The 20,070-nt window shown below is 36.7% G+C and overlaps 1 protein-coding gene across 1 annotated transcript in view; it reads left to right on the forward strand.

Moving 5' to 3' along the window:
- Positions 1-20,070, forward strand: part of Cacna2d1 (calcium voltage-gated channel auxiliary subunit alpha2delta 1) — a 405,712-nt gene that overhangs the window by 81,388 nt on the left and 304,254 nt on the right. Inside the window, exon 3 of the mRNA XM_028776033.1 lies at positions 2,124-2,240. Coding sequence (XP_028631866.1) covers positions 2,124-2,240 — 117 coding nt within the window. The remainder of the gene's footprint in view (positions 1-2,123; positions 2,241-20,070) is intronic.

The following is a 20,070-nucleotide window of genomic DNA, read 5'->3' on the forward strand; positions in this document are numbered from 1 at the left end:
CTCTCTCTCTCTCTCTCTCTCTCTCTCTCTCTCTCTCTCTCTCTCTCCTGTCCTTCCTTTCTCTCTCCTTCTTTCAATCCTATTTTGTGATAGGGGGTGAAATCAGGGGACATACAGGATAGAAAGAAAAACCCACAAAGTAGCAAGATCAGTTACACTATAGTATTTCTTAGGTATTTAAAAAGAAAATGTTCCAAAATATTCTGTCTACATTAGACATAATATATGCATATTTTCATTCTTAAAGACACCTAATGATAGGTGAGACACATGCTGTGCCTAGTAAATGCAGGTCTGAATCCACCTCCAGTAACTGTGGGGCATATTTTACACTCCCTTTGTCGCAAAAGCGTAGACTTTATAGAGAGATGCACAAGATACTAATGATACAGCACCAGTACATTGCACGTCAATTAGCTGTATTGTTCTTCGCTGGACTGTGTTGGATCAATTAAAACGATGTTGACGTTTATCTATTTGTAACCTGAATCAATTGATCTATTCACATATTGATGTTCTAGAATCTCGTTTTAGTCTGAAATGAAAGCTGCTGTTATGTTGGGAGGAAATCTTCAAAGATAGCCAGGGTGTTTAGGACAAGACATGATAATCCATTCTGTGAAAGCTTCAGGCATTTGCTGATATGTAAGAGGCCTGGGTGAAACCAATTATGAAGTTTCTTTAAATCACAAAACTAGTTCTTGGAATATTCTGAATGAGCCTGTGCTCAAAAGACTTGAGTTCAAATAAATTATTTTAGAGCACATGGCAATCTACATCCTTAAAAATATTAGTTAGCTTATAATATCCTAAAATTTATAGTCATAGGAGTGGGTTTCAATAGTTGAGTGCTTTCCTTACATGTGTAATTCCCTGAGATCAATCTTTAGCTGTTTCCACACCCCAAAGTGTATACATAAATAAATGTGTATGTATGTGTGTGCTCATTGAAAACTGACATCCGCTTTGACAGATAAATGGTTGGGAGTTTGCGTATAGTTGAAGCGAACATCCATTGCTTAACATTCATGCTCAGCTGGGACCAGGCTTTAGAATGTGTACATAATGAAATAAAATAACACAAGCAAGTAGAACTGGTTTTGGTATACGCCTGGATTCACTTTTCACAAGGCAATAAAAAGCTGCCAGGCCCTGGCATTAAAGATAGTTAAGTCATGCATGTGAGCCCCATCTGCTCAGTGCGTAGGGGATTTCCTTCTCAGATCACCCTGCAGCCACAAGCAATGCTACTGTCCCCACCCCCTTACAGTTTCTGCTCCTGCTGGGAGTGGGTAGGTTTTGTGAACCAAGTGAGCCTATGCCACCGGAGGAAAATACTTTTGCAGACATCAAATCAAGCCCTGGAAATGAGGCTGGATCTTAATTTTATGTACTACGTTAACTTGGGCATAGTTTATTTGGAGATTTAAATAAAAAGTTATCAAACAGAAAAATACTTATACTTAGTATAATGTTCCTTTTCAAGCTATCTACAACTTTAACATCAATGTCTTTCAACTTCTCAACTTCTCTAGCTGTGAACTGTCTCTGAGGGCCTCTGTCCACTGCTGTGAAGCACAGCAGGGAGTTCATCCTCAGTCTCTCATTCCTGCTGGCCTCTCTCCATAAACTTAAGAAGCCACAGTAGTGGGGAATGGGCTTCTTCCTATAAGGAGCTCATGATCCGTTTGGTATGACCCATCTTCTACCTTGCCCATACGTGCCTGTCTACCTCCTTTGACCTCTCATGTATGGCTTTCTCTTTATTCCCTAGGGTGGCCTCCTTTCTTAAAATGAGGGGGGGGTGACAGTTAATATCAAGTTTTGAAGTTCAGATGATGGAAAAGCCTAAGCCCCGATGGTGTATATGTGAACACATGTTATGTTATGTTATAACTAGTGGCCTGACCTATTGTTTGTGCAATCTAGCTGTCTTATAGAAAATTTACATTTATTTGTTCATGTTTTTCTGGAATATATCCAAACCTTAAAAGAATCATGATGAAGGTAAAAAGAGTAGATCTTTCTAATTACTTGGTTTTGGTTTTAGACGCTTCATAATGGGAATTAGTATCTAAATAAACAGCTGTTGCTCTTCCTAATTATTTTTTACTTTAACATAGATTTATGAAAAATACCAAGATTTGTATACTGTGGAGCCAAATAATGCACGCCAGCTGGTTGAAATTGCAGCCCGAGACATTGAGAAACTTCTGAGCAACAGATCTAAAGCCCTGGTGGTGAGTTTAGATGGAAACTTCTCTTTGAGTTTTTTCTTCTTTGCTATGTGTTATTTGTTCCTTGCTGTGTTTGAAGTTTTCATTTGATATACAATTTTCCCTTGGTAATTGAGTTCAACTGATGAGTTCATGGAATCAATGGAATCCCACATAAACAGATGGCTTTCCTCTACCTGTTGCTTTATTTTTATTATATTACTTTTTTTTTTTTATAATACATCAGAGGTATTGCTGATACATGAAATACTTATGTGAATTATTATATACTATAATCCACTGATCACATATTAATCTATACTAAAACATAACCTCATTATTATTACTAGCATATAAACTGTAGTACCCTCCTATCCCATGATCCCACATTCCTACCAAGGTGCTCAGTGTGCTAAATAATTGATTAATCACTTCTAACTTTTACCAAAAGTTTTTTCTCATATATATATATATGTGTGTATATATATATATATGTGTATATATATATGCTTTATATATATATTTGCTTTGCTACATAATGTTTAAATTTTTGCTGACTTTGAGTTATAGTAATATATCATTCTATATGTAGCCTTCAGAGGTTTGCTTTTTTTTATTCATACTGTATCTATATAATTCATTGACTTTCATTTAGTTTTAATTTATATATGATTCGAGTCCCACCTTATCCTAATATCACCTAGTAGTGGCCTGAAGTTTCGAATTATATTGAACCCTAACCAGTACCTATAATTGTCCATGGGAGATTGGTTCAAAGACTCCCAATAGATACAGATTCACAGTCCTTTGTGATAACATATTTTCATATAACCTGCAAACATCTTTCTGTGTTCTCTAAGGAATCTCTAGATTAATTACAGTACCTAGACAATGTAAATGATGCATGGGTGTTCTTTATATTGTATTGTTTAAGAAACAATGACAGGAAAAACATACTGCACATACAGTATGTTCTGTACCAATCCAGTTTTTAAAACTTACTATCTATCTGTGACAGGTTCAATTGGATGACGTAGAGTATGTTGATCTAATTATACTGTATTTTTTAAACAATGATCAAGTTTTAGTTATAAACTGACATGAGATTAATAATAATCATCACTAATAAAATTATAGTGAAGAAATAAAAGTTATCTCTAAATACCTTGCTCAACCGTGTTCACTCATCTTCTGATGGTTTGGTGATGCCTTAGTGGTGAAATGCGGTGAATACAGTAGACATCATGCTATTGAAAAAGACTATATCATGTGAGACTTTCATGGCCATGTCATAACTGAGATGGTTATTGCACTAAGTGACTTCATCCTGGCTCAACAGCAAGATTCATGTTCTGGGCAATATGAAGTGAGGCTTTACTATGGTACTCAGAATGACAAGAAACTTAAAAAGTATAGATTGCTCATTTCTAGAATTTTATTGTTAATATGTTCATCCCTATCTATGAACATAGGTCAAAATAAAACAATAAATAATAAAGGAAGATGATGTACATAGTTAGGTACTACTTGAAGAGCATCATACATTCAGTCCAGGATAGTAGATTTGCCAGACAAAAGTAGACTCAGAAAAGCATTTCATAAAAGTATGATAGTTGTTTTCCACCAAAAAGTTTGGTCAGCTTAGTGTATTACTTACTCTACTTGGTGTATCTAAGGTTGTTTTAGTTCATATTATGAACAGATGCAACAATGTCAGAGTTCTTAATTATTTACAATGAAATGGCTATAAAATGGGATGTCCCTCTGCTAATTTCTGAAGGGGAGATATGTTCAGTCACCTTTTCTTTAGAACAATGAAATATCTATTCATATCATTTGCACAGTTGTGTTCTTTAGTTGGTTTAAAGGTGGTCCATTCTTGGTGCTATGAAAACTAGTTAACTTCAGTTTCCTTTCTGACTCTTTAGTATTTTTTGTTGTGTATTTTGATAGATTCTTCATTTTAACAAAGTCAACTTTATATTACTAATATTTCTGAGTGTTCTGTTTGAGAAATCCTCTGCTACTATTAAATCATATTTTAAGTTTTAAAAGATGATGAATTCTAATGATTCCCAGGTTTTGTTTTTCATATTCAAGTATTTAATACATTTGTAGAAACATTAATATGTAATTTCTGGCTTCAATTTAAATGACCTTTTTTGCCAGCTAATTTTCCCATGACCATTTATTATGTAGATTTTTTCTTCTACTGATCCCTGATCACTGTGCTACGTAGCTGGTAACCTAAATCTTTTGCCATGCAGTTCTTTTAAGAAGTACTTTAAGGCTACTCAAACCTTAATTTTTGTATCCAAGCAATACATGATGGGTATGTAATTAACCTGAGAAATCTATACTGGGATTTTGTTTTGATATTATTATTGATTAAAAAAAAACTTTGGGAAATGCTACCAACTATATCAATCAACCATATTGTTATAATGGTTGGTCTTTCTATTTGTAAGCACACACCACCCCCTGGCCACCACCAGTTTAGAGATCTTTTAGGTCCTTATTATATGTGTGTCAAACACCACCACTTGCTCCTGTTAGATTTCCACACTGTTGTCTTGGCCCTCAAATTCTTATATACACTCTCAGACGCTTATAAACGTTTTGATTATTGTTCTTAAGGTATCCTAGGATCTTGTATCAGAAACATCCATTGTTATATCTAGTTTATCAGATTGCTAGTTCAATATTTATTTAATTTTAAATGTGTAGTAGTGACTAGTCCACGGTAAGATAAACTTGCTTAGAGCATTATTGTCTTCAGTTTACTTAAGAGGAATATCACTGTAAAACATTTAGAGATGCACATGTTTGCAACCTCTACTTTAATAGGTTTAGGTGATTTCTACTAATGTGCTTAAGATTCTGATTTATGTATATAAGATACTGTTGTATAAAACCATGCACATCACATCTTAATGGAACCGGAATGGGGGGCTTTTAAAGACTTTTTTATATTTCTCATTTATCCTTTAGTTTAAAGACAACTAGTGTCTTTATTTGCATCCTGTGAGGGGATCAGTGATGACCTCACCTGCATGGTGGAAGAGTGTAGAAGTCATAATGGTTAATTAGTATAGAATCAGTTAGATCTTGTATCTGGGAGACAGGCTCATGTTTGTTTGCACACTGAGTTCTTTGTTTAACTTATTGATTCTACAAAAATAGAAAAGATGGTTTCATAGGGAAATATTTTGAAGCTAATTGAAGCACAGGTGCTATGTTATGCCGTGAATGGATGCAAATGGCATTATTAATTTAATTCTGCTTTTGCTGTAGGCTTATATGAAGAGAGGCATCTGGATTAAAGGAGCTTTAGTTTACCTGCTTGCTGTAGTCATATGATTTTATTCAAAACATAGTTGAAAGGTCATGAACACGCAAATAAGAGGTAGATAATAGAAGTTAATGTCAGACTTTATCACGTGCTTATACTAAGTAGAGTGATCTAATTACTTCTCACAGTAATACTATGGTGTAGATACTATTATTAATCTCACTTTTCAATACAGAAACTCGGTCTTTCAGAGCTCTTCAAATTTTGCCCAAGGAAATATATCTAATAAGTAATGTATGCAGTGCTTTCAGACTTTAATAATATGCACACGGGTCACGTATGGTTCTGGTTAAAATGCAGATTTTTATTGAGTAGACGGAGCTGGGGATACATTTCTAATAAGCTTCCAGGTGGTGCCAATGTGTGTTTTCTGAAGCCCATTGGGCGGTCAGACAATGGAAGGGGGCATTCGGGTGTTTCCAACTCTACTAGCTGCTTTACGGACTTAGCAAACTTATTGTTTCGCTGAGGAAGTGTGGAATAGGAAGTGGCAAGGTAAACTAAACATATGTTGAAGTTTTAGTTGTGTTTTTTATTTGGAAGAGGGAATATGTGTGCTCTAAGGTTATGTCCCAATGCCATACTTCGTTTGGATTAGTGCCTTGTAGGTATCCTGACCTGATAAATACACTATGTTAATCTTTAACACCCACATTGACAAATTCAGTCATTGTATTTTTTATGATTTACCTGTTTTACAGCTTTTATTTTTCTAAGAATTTCTTCAGAGATACTATAGAAACTGAATCACTATGATTGTCCTGAGAACACTGTTGGATTAATTCTAACACAATCTTGGGTCTAATGATATTTAGGAGTAAAAGTGAGATAATCATTTAATAATGCTATTCACATGCATGTCAGTATGAACTAGACTGAAATGGGTGTAAGTGTTAAGGAGCAATCCATGAGAGAAAGCTTCTTAACAAAACAATCCAATGGTGTCTCCTGAGAGATGGATGTAAATGAAATCAGCCTTCTCTTTGTTCACCAGCAGCTGGGGCCAGGGATATGCTCAGTAAATGATTGTCTCTAGGCCTTTTGTGCAGAGAAAATAGGATCAAGGTTAGAATAAACAATTTTTTTCTTTTGACACTTTTCTAATTATGGCATATACTTTCTCCCTCTCGTTATCCCAGTAACTTTAATTAAGAAGGCTCTAATTCATTGTTAAGCTTTAAATACTGTAATTTGCTCTACTTCTTAATTTAACCTTGATATTCAACTTAAGAGTTGAAAATGAAAAAGAGGAAAATAATAAATAATTTAATTCACTATAAAATAGGTTTACCTTTCTGTTTCAGGAAGGACTAGCTTATTTACCTAACTGAATAGTTTAGTTAGTATTCTTAAAATGTTAGGCCAACAGTTTTACATTTCTTACATGTTACTGTGTCACTTGTCCAGTGGAGATGTAAACTACATTTCATACCAGAAAGGGCTTCAGCAACAGTCAGCTGAATCGATTCCATCCATGCCTAGCTTGATGAAGCAGTTTGTTTGTGTTGCTTAAAGAGCGCATGAGTGATTCAGCGTGCTGATCCACTGAACAGCACATCCCAGATTGGGTGCTGAGTCATGCAAGCTGTAGCAGAAGTATCCCCTGTACAGCTTGCTTGTTTTTCATTGAAGTTCCACTGAAGAATCTTATCTGTCCAGCGACTGATTGGTCATTGCTTCTAGAGTCACAAGAAAGTCTACCTCACTGATAGGTTATGAGCCAACTCAAGCCTGATTAGAATATATTAAAGGCTGATCTCAGACAGGCAAGTTAACTGGCCTCAAGGACTGAGGCCAAAGAAGTCACCATGGGTAGGTGGACGAGAAAGAGTAAAAGGGTGTGTGCACTCTCAGAAAGAAGAAAAGGAGAAGAAGAGGAAGAGGAAGAAGAACAAGAAGAAAGCCAGAGAAAAACCAAAATGTCTGGATTATAATGGAAGAGCCTCTGGGGGAAGGTCTGGAAAATTCAAGGTTAGGGACAGGGTTTGCCAGGTAGAGACTGAGGGATGCTGGGAGAACCAGGAGGCCAGGTGTGCTTTGATATGTAAAATATGCAACTCAGTCTCTGGTCCCTGGTCTGAAACCAAATGCTCAGCAATCTTTTTACATCCTTATGAATTGTCATAACTCTAACTTGTATCTCTGAGCCTTCGTTATCCCCCTTCATGAAGGGATGTTGCAATCTGGAAGAAATAGTGACACAAATCTCCACCCCTTGATTTAGCTTTTCCATTTCTCTTTTTTCCCTTCCACAATGTTCCTTAATCCATTCAATATACAGTATGGGTGTCTGATTAAAGTAGCCATAAGTGGGTTGCCATTGTGTGCATCGCTCATAGACTTACCACCTTCAGTTCCATGTTGTATCATCTTATGCCAGGGCTATACAGCTCTTCCTTTCAACCTTTGGTTCTTTGGATCTCTTTTTGGATACAAATTTCAGTAAGACTTTTCCTCTGGGGACATAAACATATGTCTCTTCATCCCCCCGCCCCCCAAAAAAGGCAGTCTAAAACTACAATTCTACTTAAATCTGGCTTGCTAAATGAATTAATTTATTGTGGTTACTTACGAGAACATTGGTGAAGGGTTATTTATGGGAACATGGTTGGAGATCACTGTGAAACCTAATATAGAATTAGTGATGACATATCAAATATGCATGAAACGTCCTGCAAGATTTGCAGGTAGTTTCACTGAAGAATCTACTTTTCTCTAGGAATCAATTACTGCTTATAACTAATAGAGACTTCTGAGTCTTAAAACTTGCTTATGATTCCAAGTGAATTTCTTGTCAGCTTTATTCCCCTGTTAGAGAATGCCTCTATCCAGAGCCAGTAGGGTTTGTGAAAACATAGATGTTCAAGTCTTCATCTAGGTGGCTTCAAAAACATAAAAAGATAATGCAAAGAAAAAAATTCAATCCATACAAATGTGAAAGGATTACAAAGAAGAACTATGAGATACTTTAGTGTTGCAAAGAAGAGTGGAAATTTACTGAATTTAGGTGAAAGAACTCACAGGCTTACTCTTGTGAGAGCATATTAAGGAGACTGTATGTGAATGAAATGAGACAGTGGTGTTACATAATTGTCTAGGAGCAAATGATTGACAAAGAGTTTGTCTAGATTTCTGTGGAGACAGCAAAGGACAGCTGTGGGTTATGGATGCAGGTTCTTAATTGTTTTGAGAATGGAGGACAGAGAAGCATGCTTATATTCAGGATAGAAGCTATCTATTAAACTAGGAAAGAAGAAGAGAATACAAGAGCAAATTTTTGAAGGATTGTTACTAATAAAGCATGTTAGAGCAGGGTGATGGAATTTATCTTTGTGAAGATGCTGAGGTTTGACAGCTATGGGATACATTATTATCAAATCCAAATTAAGCCTGCAATGTGTGAAGGTAGAGAAGAAATTAAAAGTCATACTTCACGCACATGTAATTTCTTAATCAAGGAGAAGGCAATATAAATGCAAAATTTAGGTTTGCAGATGTTAGGAGGTCGGAACAATGATTGAGAGAATCAAGTAAAAATGAAGATGGAAGGAGTCTGTCAGGCATAATTCAAATGAGTAAATGAGTAAAATGAAACATCCTTTACTAACATCGTGGAAGGACAGAGGATACAGAGTAAATAGCATCCTCAGATGCATAAGGATTTCAGAGCAGCCTGAAAATCCTGTCTGTACATACACATGTGCATTTATATGTATTCTACATCTTGGCCCAAAATCTTTCCAAAGAGCTTAAACCTAGCCACACTCAAGAGACCAAGAGAAAAGTTTCTATGGAAAAGAATGTGAAATATGATTCTTTAACATGTGGAAAAGGGCACTTTTCTTCAATTATGTTGTAGACTACTTAGCTAATATCTCCAGGTCAATGATTTAAAAAAAAAACAAATAAACTATGCAATCCACTACCCATTATGCAAAGTTGAAATTACTTTTCCTCGTTTTTATTTGATATCTGCCTATGGATGTTAAAAGTGAAGTCCCAAGTTCTGGATTTCTCCTTAGTGACAGCAGTAGGAAAGAAGTTCACTGAGCACAAACCTAGGCAGACACAGCACTCAAGGGCTGGAGCTGTTCTGCAGCTCCATCTAACCAGGCAAAGGCAGCTCCTCTAGAGGGTAAAATACAGTGTCAGATAGGATCTGAGGGACTAGAGTGTAGCAGTTCAGCGTCTTCGATACCACCAAACCGTCCATGAAAGCACCCCAAAAGAGTCTGTGTTAAGCACCCACTAATTCCAGGGCATCAACACAGAAGTAGTAAAGAAAGATCCTATGATGGCCAGATTTCTCACAGTGACATTGCTGAACCTTCTCTTCCTGAGCTGGAGAGTAGACCCAGGGTGGCCCAGGGAGACACTCCAAGGATGAATGTGAGTGAACCATTGCTGAACTCCCTGGTAACGATTCTCTCTTCAGAGCTGCATTGAGGTGGCAATCAGTTGTTAATGAACACTTATTTATTTGCTTGTTTATTATTTTAAGAGATGGGCACTCACCACTCTTTCCAGATTGCTTCTGAACTAGACTTGTGTAATCCTCGTGCTTCAGTTTCCAAAGTAGCTAGGACTTCAGGACCACTATGCCCACCTCCAATGAATTTTAAGTCAGTTTTGGCTTCCGATATTAAACCAAGATTGCATATTTTAATTGAATTAATGAGACATTTTAGGAGTGAAACAGTTTTATATAATGGTGAGTATAAGTTATGAAACCTCTAAGATGTCATCTTATTCAAATATGGTTAGTAGACAGGCTAAGGGAAAGATATTTACACAGATTTATTTCCATCATGGAAGAAGAGATTTTTAGAAGTTACTCTTACTCTGGTGTTCTCTTTCTCTCTAGGTGATCTTCGACTCTCTCTCTCTATCTCTGTCTCTCTCTCTCCATGTTGTGTGTGTATGTGTGTGTGTTTTGCACATATGTTGTAATGTTTAATGGAACCAGTGCATTTTTAGAGTACTCTTAGTAAAAAAAAATAAAAATTATATATATCTCCTCTTGGAACTATGTTGATAAAACTTTTGTACAGATTTAATGTGATTTTTAGGGAAATAATTCTAGAGAAAATTCATTTTAAAGAAAGAAAGGGAGTAATAATGAATACTTACTGAGTAGCATTCTGGTCCACAGCCATTCCCAGGCTCCTTTGATAGTCTTAACATTGTTTCTCCTCTGTGGACTAGGTTCACTCGTCTCTCCTCCTTCTAGATGAGACAGGAGCATTTCAGACAAAAATCTGTAATTTCCCATCATTACTGAGTTAGAAAACCATTCAAAATCAGCGGTGTATCCTCACTGAGATCTTGCTGTTTCCTTATGTGCCCCTTTACTAGTTTAATTCTTGTCAGAGCAACTCATTTATTTTTCACAGATCATTGTGTAAAACTAAAGCCGATTACATAGTTTCACCAAATCATTTATGAAGCAAGAAGTTAAGATATGAAGTCTTATTGTAGCTTACTTCACTGCTAGCCATATGTTCTATCTCAATTATCCTGGCAAAATTTATTGGTCCTGTTAAATCAAAGCACTCTGTTCAGGTAGCATGTAACCATTATGACCAAGAAAGTCAAACTAATAATGCCTCCATTGGACCCCATGGGACTATTGCATTTAAATTTTGTGAAGTCAGCATTTTCATCTATTTTGTTTGGCTTCTGAATCCAGCAGCTACTCAGCACCTGATTTGGTTAGTTTCTTTAGCAAATCAGATATAGACTACAAATTTTCCAGGTAATTTCTGTGAAAAAAATGTTTATTTTTGAAGTCATATTTTTATAGCCGAGAAAGAGCTCTGTGTGTTGTATTCATGTTCTTCTGTTTTTTACTGATGTTAGTAATGAAAGTTCAGGGTGCAAGCAGTGTGGTATCTGAGCAGTCTTAGCTTATCTTCTAAACACACTTAGTATTGTGATTAGAATCTATGACTATCTCCTAAAGGCCTGTATCCTAAAGAGTTGGCTGCTAGCTTCTGGGCTTTAGTGCAGTGATTAGATGCTCAAGCCTTGCTCTTTTTAATAAGTGATGAACCCAAACTGAATGTACTATTAAGTGTGTGTGTGTGGGGGTTGGTTATTGTAAGAAGTGGATCACTGGGCTAGGGCTGGGTATAACTTTGAAGGATGTGGCTTATCTTGGGGTGATGCTTCTTCTCAACCCTGTGCCTCCTGGCCTTCCTCAAGTGAGAAGCTTTGCTAAACCACGTTTCCTGCTATAAAGTTCTCCTTCAGCACAGCCTAAAAACAACAGAGCCAGTCTACATGGCTGAAACTTGAAGTTAGGAAGCAAAATAAATCTTCCCTTAATCCACTTTCACCAATATTTACACTAGAAATAAGCTGAGATATTAAGATATCAAAACCACTTGAAAGTCCTTTGAAAAGCAGGCCTTGTGAAAATCCAAGAGATGGACATGTTTCCTTCTGTCATAAGAAGGCTAAATAAGGCCTAAAAGAATTGCTTGCTAGCAATTGTATTCATTGTTTGATGGAGGACCGGTGTTCATTATCTCGTATATTCTATTATATTTATATTATTTATCCAGAGCTTATTATACTTATATTTTGGTTTAGTAAAATGTATTTTTGTTTGTTTGGGTTTTATTAAGTAGTTGGCAGTGTGGGTGGATACAGATACATTAGGCAATACTTTTGGCCATTGAAATTAAAGAGACAGGTAGATCCCCATGACTTGTCCAGCCACCTGGCCTGATCAGGGAGAATTCCAGACAAATGACAACCAGTCTCACAAACAAGCAAGCAAAACAAAAGTGGACAGTGCTTGGGGAACACACCCAAAGTTGTCTTCTAGACTTCACATGTGTATTATGTATCTCTGAACAAATGAACATGAAGACACGTGTACACACTCATCGAAATATATGCATATACAGTAAAAGAGAAGACATGGAGATGGGAGTCGTAGGGCTCATAGCACGGAGAACTTTGTGTGGTCAAGTATGAGACCTTGATGGTATCCACAGAATGGTATCCACAGAGACTCGGAGCAAACGTGGGCTTTCTGGGTGTGAGCCGACTCAGAAAGCAAATCTCTGTGAGAAGAGTGGCAGGCTGGCTGGTCCTGTGTGTAGGTGGTTAACAGTAGAACTGGATCAAGGTTTGGAAGTTCTTAACTACTTGGAAAGTGCTTGATCTCTCAGGATAGCTGCCAAATTTGGCCATTTAAATGAAGGCAGCTTTGAGACAGTATGACGACCAATGAGATACATGTGCTAATACTTGAAAGAGAACACCACATAGAGAGAAAAAGCAAGCAACAAACAAACTATTGATCATTCCTTTCCCACCTTCACAGACTAGCAAACTCTCTCCAAAGAATCGTCCAAATCTGAAAACGCTTGTTAATAGTGTTTGATTGGAAAAAAAAAATTTACAGAAACAGTGCTCACCCAAGGCTGCCCTCTGGGATTCTTATAAAGAAATATTTAAGTAATTCTGTAACATCTCCCAACTCCAAAACAAGTATTGAACTTCAGCTAAGTAATATTGCTAACATTAAACACCATTTAACCACTGTAACTAGTGCTCTGATTCTTAAGGTTTAACGTTGTTTTTTATGTTAATGTTTTTCTCTTCCCATTCATCTTTGATTATCCTTCTGGAAATTAATAGAGATTGACCTTCCTCTAGGAATTGATTTTCTGAGAAATGTGCAGACAGAATCTTCATGAGATGCATGATACCACCCCATGGTATCACAATGTAGACAACTCTATACAGATATGTCGATTTAAACTTACACCACATAATTCTTCCAAGCTTGTGAAATCAAGACATATATTTGTCAAAAAAAAGTTTCATTTACTTCCCTAAAACCCCTGGACTCCATTACTATTAGCATGATGGAGCCTTTTGATAGTTTAATAAAGGAATATTAGAATCATAAATCTTGCATTGAGGTGGGAATTCTGGGCCTACTCCTTTTAAGCAAATTCATGTGTAAGCCAAGATAACGGTGGCTATTCTCTTTCAAAATAGCATTAATGGCTAAGCTGTCACAGTTATAAAATCCAGCCATATCCCTGTGTAATTTAAACCAGTGTTATTATCCCTCCATTGTATGTTGACATTGGATAACACACTTCTGGGTCATGATCTATCTTGTGATTGTGTGTGTGTGTGTGTGTGTGAGGGTGCTGAGGAAGCAGGAGCTACCACTGACTTTGCTCTCTTGCCAAGCAGTGTGGACTCTTAGCTGCTGAGCAGTAATGATTGACAGGCCTGTGTTAACTGCTTTATACACATTATTCCATTTATTCCTAGCAGGACCTTACGAGGTAGTGATGTACTACTTTGTCTGAAGGTTAGTCATAATCCTTGTATGATCTGTGTAGGTTCCTGCTACACAATGAAGCCCAAACCATGTGAATATCACGTGTCAAGTGATGGAAATATAAAATCCAGGCTTTCCTATGCTTCAATGTGCAGAAACTCTGGAACCTTCCTTTGGTAATGGCTGCTAGAAATTCTCACATATTGTTCTTTGGTTTCTTGAAGTACAGAGGTCAGAGTCTATCATTTTACTTTTTATCATCATGATGATACAAGTATTTTTTTCAAGTTAATAATTATTCAATTGCAGAAGATCTAGTTACAGAAAACCAGCTTAGTCTTTAATTGTGGTGTGTTAGATAAGTCCAATATCCTTTAACATTGTGTTTGTACATAAGTAAGTGTATTTTTACAGCACGTGCTTTAAATAATAGAATGTAATAGAAGGTGTGGCAATGTCGGCTGAGGGGTAGAAAATATTTTTAGCATTCACTACAGGGGAGGTTTGGTAAGAATGTAAGGGGGTTCTGTGCAGAGAAAGGTGTGATTTTATGTTGACAGATTGCCCTTTAGAATCTCTATGTGTTTGTGCATGTGTGGGTGTGCATCTGTGTGTGTATGTTGAGGGAGCTACCTATCAATATTTCATTGAGATTTTCATATAAATATATTTAAATATTTGAATAGCTTTTTAGTACTACATTATTTTATTACTTATTATGAGTTCTACTGGTATTTAGGATGCTCATTTTTTAAATAATTCATACTAATATTGTTTATAGCCCATATATATGTGTATGTGTGTGTGTCTGTACATATATACAGATATATGTGTACATATACAGGCATATACATACATACACACATATATATTCATGCATACATATTCATGTATATATACATACATTCTTGTGTGTATATGCATACATATGCATATGTACATATGTACATGTATATATTTTATGCATATATACATTTGCATGTTTATATGCATGTACATATATGCATATATAAATACATGTGTGTGTATGTGTATATATGTGCTATGAGCACTATTAATATCAACTATATATGTATATATGTATAGATATCCATGTATACACACATATCTTTTGATTACTTTGTAAAAATTATATCTTATAAGTCAAGCAATTGAGTCAGAAAGTAGATGATGTATTCTTTTGAAGGAAATGGAACTGTTTACTTCTATTAATTTCTTCTCTTCCTGTCTTGTTTGTGTAAATGCAGGACTGTTGATTGGTTTGGATAAGAATGACCTGGTTACATTTGGCCTTGGATAATAAGTAAAAATGGGTTCTATAAAGAGAACCTAACTTTAAATGATAAATATATTCTTAATTGTCATAATAATGCCAACAACTAATCCTCATCTGTAGATTAATGCTGGTGTTGTTGACAAGATGATCAGTTCAAAATGAACAGACTGGCTGTGCCAAACATCTGTCCCCAAAATGTATTTACAAATCTCTTGTCCTTAGAGTTGCAGTGAGTGATGACAGATGTAGGTCCTGTGATCTATCCTGTGTGTACTATCTCAGTACAGGCAGCACAGAGCGCAGGACCTTAGAGGCACAGGGCCTTCCAGCTGTGTGACCTCAATGCTCTTATTCTGGAGCAACTGACACCCTTAACACCCAACTGAGAGCAAGAACCGTTTGCCTTGATAGCTGAGGCATTAGTCACAGAAGACTTCGTCCCTGCTTAATTTATGCATTTAGTCCTTGGACTCCTCCTTCCTCAATTATAGCTTTTCCTGTAAATGCGGGTGGATTGTGAGACAGTCCCCCCTGACTGTTGACACTGAGAAATTCTATGTCTGCTGATGTAAAGGGCCAGTAATAAATAATAATGACTCATTTGCTAGCTAGAGCATTTAGAGAGAATTTATTGCCCTGTATATTATCGCCTAAGCCGTTTTTATCCCAAGCGCAGTGACATAATGTGGCCTTTTAAGCAGGAAAATAATTAAATAATTTGCTCTGATGTGCATGCGCTTGGACCAATTCTTTAGAATGTGGATGTTCACGTGGCCTTTTCACTGGTAGGTTCATCTTACCAAGTTTCTGCATTGCAGAACATGTTCATTATCATTACATTTTATTGCATATAATATGTTCTACTCTTCAAATGGGCATTTCCAAACAACAGATGAGAACCATGTAGTTAAATTTATTATTTGGGACGTCTTTGTTGGTTACTGTATTTTGACTCACTAATAATAGCCACTGATATGAAATGAATCCTCACAGCTTCGGCAGAGTGACAATATTTTTCAGTTTAAATGACAAAATGTCAAAACATATCAAGGGCCTTATATGAGACCTCAGAGTAGAAGAGTAATTAAAACAAGAGTAATTAATTGAATGTGGTTATCGTATACCAGAAACTATGCTAGGGACTTTATTTCGGTTTGGTTCTTTGATGTTTTAACCCATGTCCAGAACTGGCCTTTAAGCTGTCCTTGTGTCACAGTGATATGGAGTCCGTTCTCTTCATTCTGCAGAGCATGTGTACTTCTCAAACTCTCTGCTGAAAGCTCCATAGACATGATTCTAACTGATAGATTGCTTCTAGCCTCGTTCCTCCCACTCCTTTTTGCTTCCCACTCTTCCTCTCTGACTTCCTCTCCTTAGTACATGGTTCTGAGGACGAGATCAGGCAGTAGCCTTAGGCTTGTATTTAAAGCATATCATCCACATTCATTTAATTCCAGGTTTGTAACTTGTTTTCAAATAAAATTACATATAATTTTGCATAAGATATGTAGTATAGAAGTCGGTATCATCGCTTATTCTTGTTTAATTGCAAAGTGTGTAAGGAAAGAGAAGGACTAGAAGAGGAAGAAGAATCTGGCAAGAAGCAAATGAGAAGGTGTTGGAGACTTCTTTCCTGTCTTAAGCATTCACTCCAAAATGCTTAAGATGGACAAAGAGGTCATAAAACCCATCATTAAGAGTAGTAATCTTGACCTATATATAAAGTATGAAAAGCTTCAGAGCACCTACAAGTCCTGCATTACTGGAACGGTTACTACTTATGGGTATTTTGAGAAACTCGTGTGTAGATGTTAAAGCTTATGCAACAAGGACATGACCATACAGATTATAGCCACTAGAAAAAATGTGTGTGTGTGTGTGTGTGTGTGTGTGTGTGTATACTTGCATGTGTGCCCATGTCAAGCTATGCCTCTGGAGATGAGTAATATCTGCTGATTTATCTTGATGTCCCAGCTACTCATTCTTATAGGGGCTGAGATCAGCAATTTTTTTGGTAGCTGCACTTAATTAACAATTTTTAATTACAAATAGTGAGACTTCAGGACTTGTATATGGAGAAAGAGGAGAGATATTATGGATGTGGGGCAGGTGAAACCTGGAGCCAGCTGGGCTTATCCGTAGAGTATTAAGAGTATGAGGTAAACTCTAGGATTTTCAGCTTTTGTTAAATTTATGGGTATTTACCATATTCACAGTCATTCTTCGGCCCCGGTTACTTGTTCACTGGCACTCTAGAATTCTGTGCCTGCTATCTTTTGGGCATTGCTCTTTCTTTTATTTCTGTGCTGTCAAAATTCTGCCAGCCACAGGGCCAGAAACACCAGGGCTGCTAAGGTTGCTATACTTCTATGATCAAATCTCTCATCTAAATGGCAGTCTCTGGCCCTTAGCTGACACTTCACAGCAATTGCCCAATCACTGTTGGAAGCTAAATCAGCATATTAAGAAGGAGCAAGTGTCATTTAATGCCTGTCCTGAGAAAACTTCCTGAATGTTAGTTGCCTGCATGGCCTCTGCTCGTCTTGAGTATTTTCAGCGTGCCCCTGACTTACAGAACACCATTTCTCAGCTGCGTGCAAGGCACAGGGAATAAATACTGGAAGGAGGACAGTTTAAAGACTTAAAAGCAGTTCCTGTCAAGGCAGACCATACTTTTCCTCTCAGCTGAATGCTCGCAGGGGAATTATCCCAATGATCTGCCTGGCCTTTATTGCCACATAAGTAGGCGTCCATTACACACAGAGCCAACAGTGTACATTTTTGCTCTGTTTGTGTGACAATAGTAATTTCCTACTTCTATGTTTAGTGACAGCAAGTACAAGAGAAAGGAATGTTCGCATATTAAGAAGCAGTGCATCTCAGAAGATTTCTGGGTAATTGTGGGAGCTTATGTAAACACAGATACGTAGACATAGTACAGGCCAGTTTTCAGACTATACTATACTATATCTTTCTATTACATTTGGCTCTCATTTATCAGAGAGGGAAAACATTCTGACAGGTGTGTAACATCTTAAGAATCTGGATGTTTTCTTTGTAAGAATTTGGGAATGACAGGATAACTGGGGCAAGATTAGAATGTTTGATAGCATTTTTCAGTTCTAATCAGAGAAAAAATTTTATTAATGACTGTTTATGACAGTACTTAGTAATTAACAAAACTATTTGAGTTATCAGGAACATATCCACAAATGCAAATAAACACCATTGAGTAAAGTGTATTGTTGAAGACCTAGCCGATTTGTACTCAGTAATGCTTTCATTTTCAACTCTGAAATTAAGCAACTTCTGTGTAACAGAATTTAAGACAACATCTTTTATGATATGTTCTCTTCAGTAACTCACTGATTCTGTTTAAAATTTGTAAGTATAGATTTTAAAAACATGTGTGTGTCCTTTGGTAGGTATGGTATATGTTATAGTTTTTATTTTGTGAAGGTTCCTTTTTATACCTGGAATCACCATGCAGCCCATGCTGCGAAAGCAAACATGTGAAATAAACCCACATGCTTAGTTTTATGTTTCTCAAACCTCATTTGAGAAAAGGCCTGTAGACAAGTGTGTGGTGCATTATTGATGCAGATGTGGGGGTTGTGGGGCAGCTTGCTGTGGGCGTTGCTATGGCTTTGTTGGTGGTCTTGGATGCAATAAGAAAACAGGCTGATTACAATAGATTATAGCCATCTGTTACAATGTTTTTCCACAGAGACCCAAGACTTTGTGTTAGTATACATGTTTGTCAGGCCTATTGCTGATTTTAGGCCTTTGGCTGATTTTAGGCCTTCAGTGTATAATCAGGGCTGCCCCTGACATCTCCTCCCTTCTCTAAGTATAGAAGGGCTGTAGCGATTCTAATCTTCTGAAGGGATAGAGGTCTGACCTCCAGTAATTGAAGGGGACTTTGTAATGGCTCTGGTCCCCCTGTCATTGTCCAGGGAGGCATGAGGGCCATACCCATCCTGATGTTTTTTTTCCCAGACAGGGGATACTTTGTAGAAATTTACCAGCCTGAGTAGTCATAGATCTTGTAAATAGGTAGCCTTGGCAGATGGTACCAACTTAGATAAGGACAAGTGAATCATAGGCGGAGTCATAGTGACCTGTCCTCTGAACCTTCACCCAGCCGATATCCTGTTCTGAAAGATATCTGTACCCCCCTGAACACCCACACTCCGTCGTCATCCCCTTACCCATGTCATGCCTTTTTGTGTTTATAACCCCTGTGAATAAGTAAAATTATGATTTGATAAATAAATAAATAAATAAATAAATAAATAAATAAATAAATAAAATTAACTCATTAAAAAAAAAGAAATAAAAAGAAAACAGGCTAAACAAGAAGTAAACCGCACTCTTCCATGGACTCTGCATCAGTTCCTGGCACCTGGTTACTACCTGCAATTCCTGCCCTGAAATTCCTGGATACTGGACTGCAAGCTTTGAGATGAAGGAAACTCTTTCCAGCCTAAGTTGGCTTTGGTCATGGTGTTTTATCACTCAGTAGAAACGCCAACTAAGATGAACCCCTACTCTATGACATTGATCCTAGAAATTAATTAAAACTTTCAGCTGAGTTTTTAGAAATCATCATTTCTTAAAGTTCCTGAAATGAGAAAGACTCAAGGTAGAATCTGATTAATTTTAATCTTTGTGGACATAGTGAATTTATATATTAAATTACCTATGTGATGAAATGCATGATTTTATCATGTATTCAGAAATTAATTTTCAAGAGTTTTCATTCTCACACATTTATTGTTTTAGTAGAGGACATTTCATTTTGAATACAGAAGTGAGTTTTCAAGTTCTTTTTTGTATTTTAACATTGACTGATCTCAGTGTTTATCATCTATTTATTATATATGCATATATATGTATGTGCATATAAGTG

The sequence above is a fragment of the Grammomys surdaster genome, unplaced genomic scaffold (genome assembly GCF_004785775.1).
Source record: "Grammomys surdaster isolate TR1022 unplaced genomic scaffold, NIH_TR_1.0 264, whole genome shotgun sequence".
Lineage (NCBI taxonomy): Eukaryota > Metazoa > Chordata > Mammalia > Rodentia > Muridae > Grammomys > Grammomys surdaster.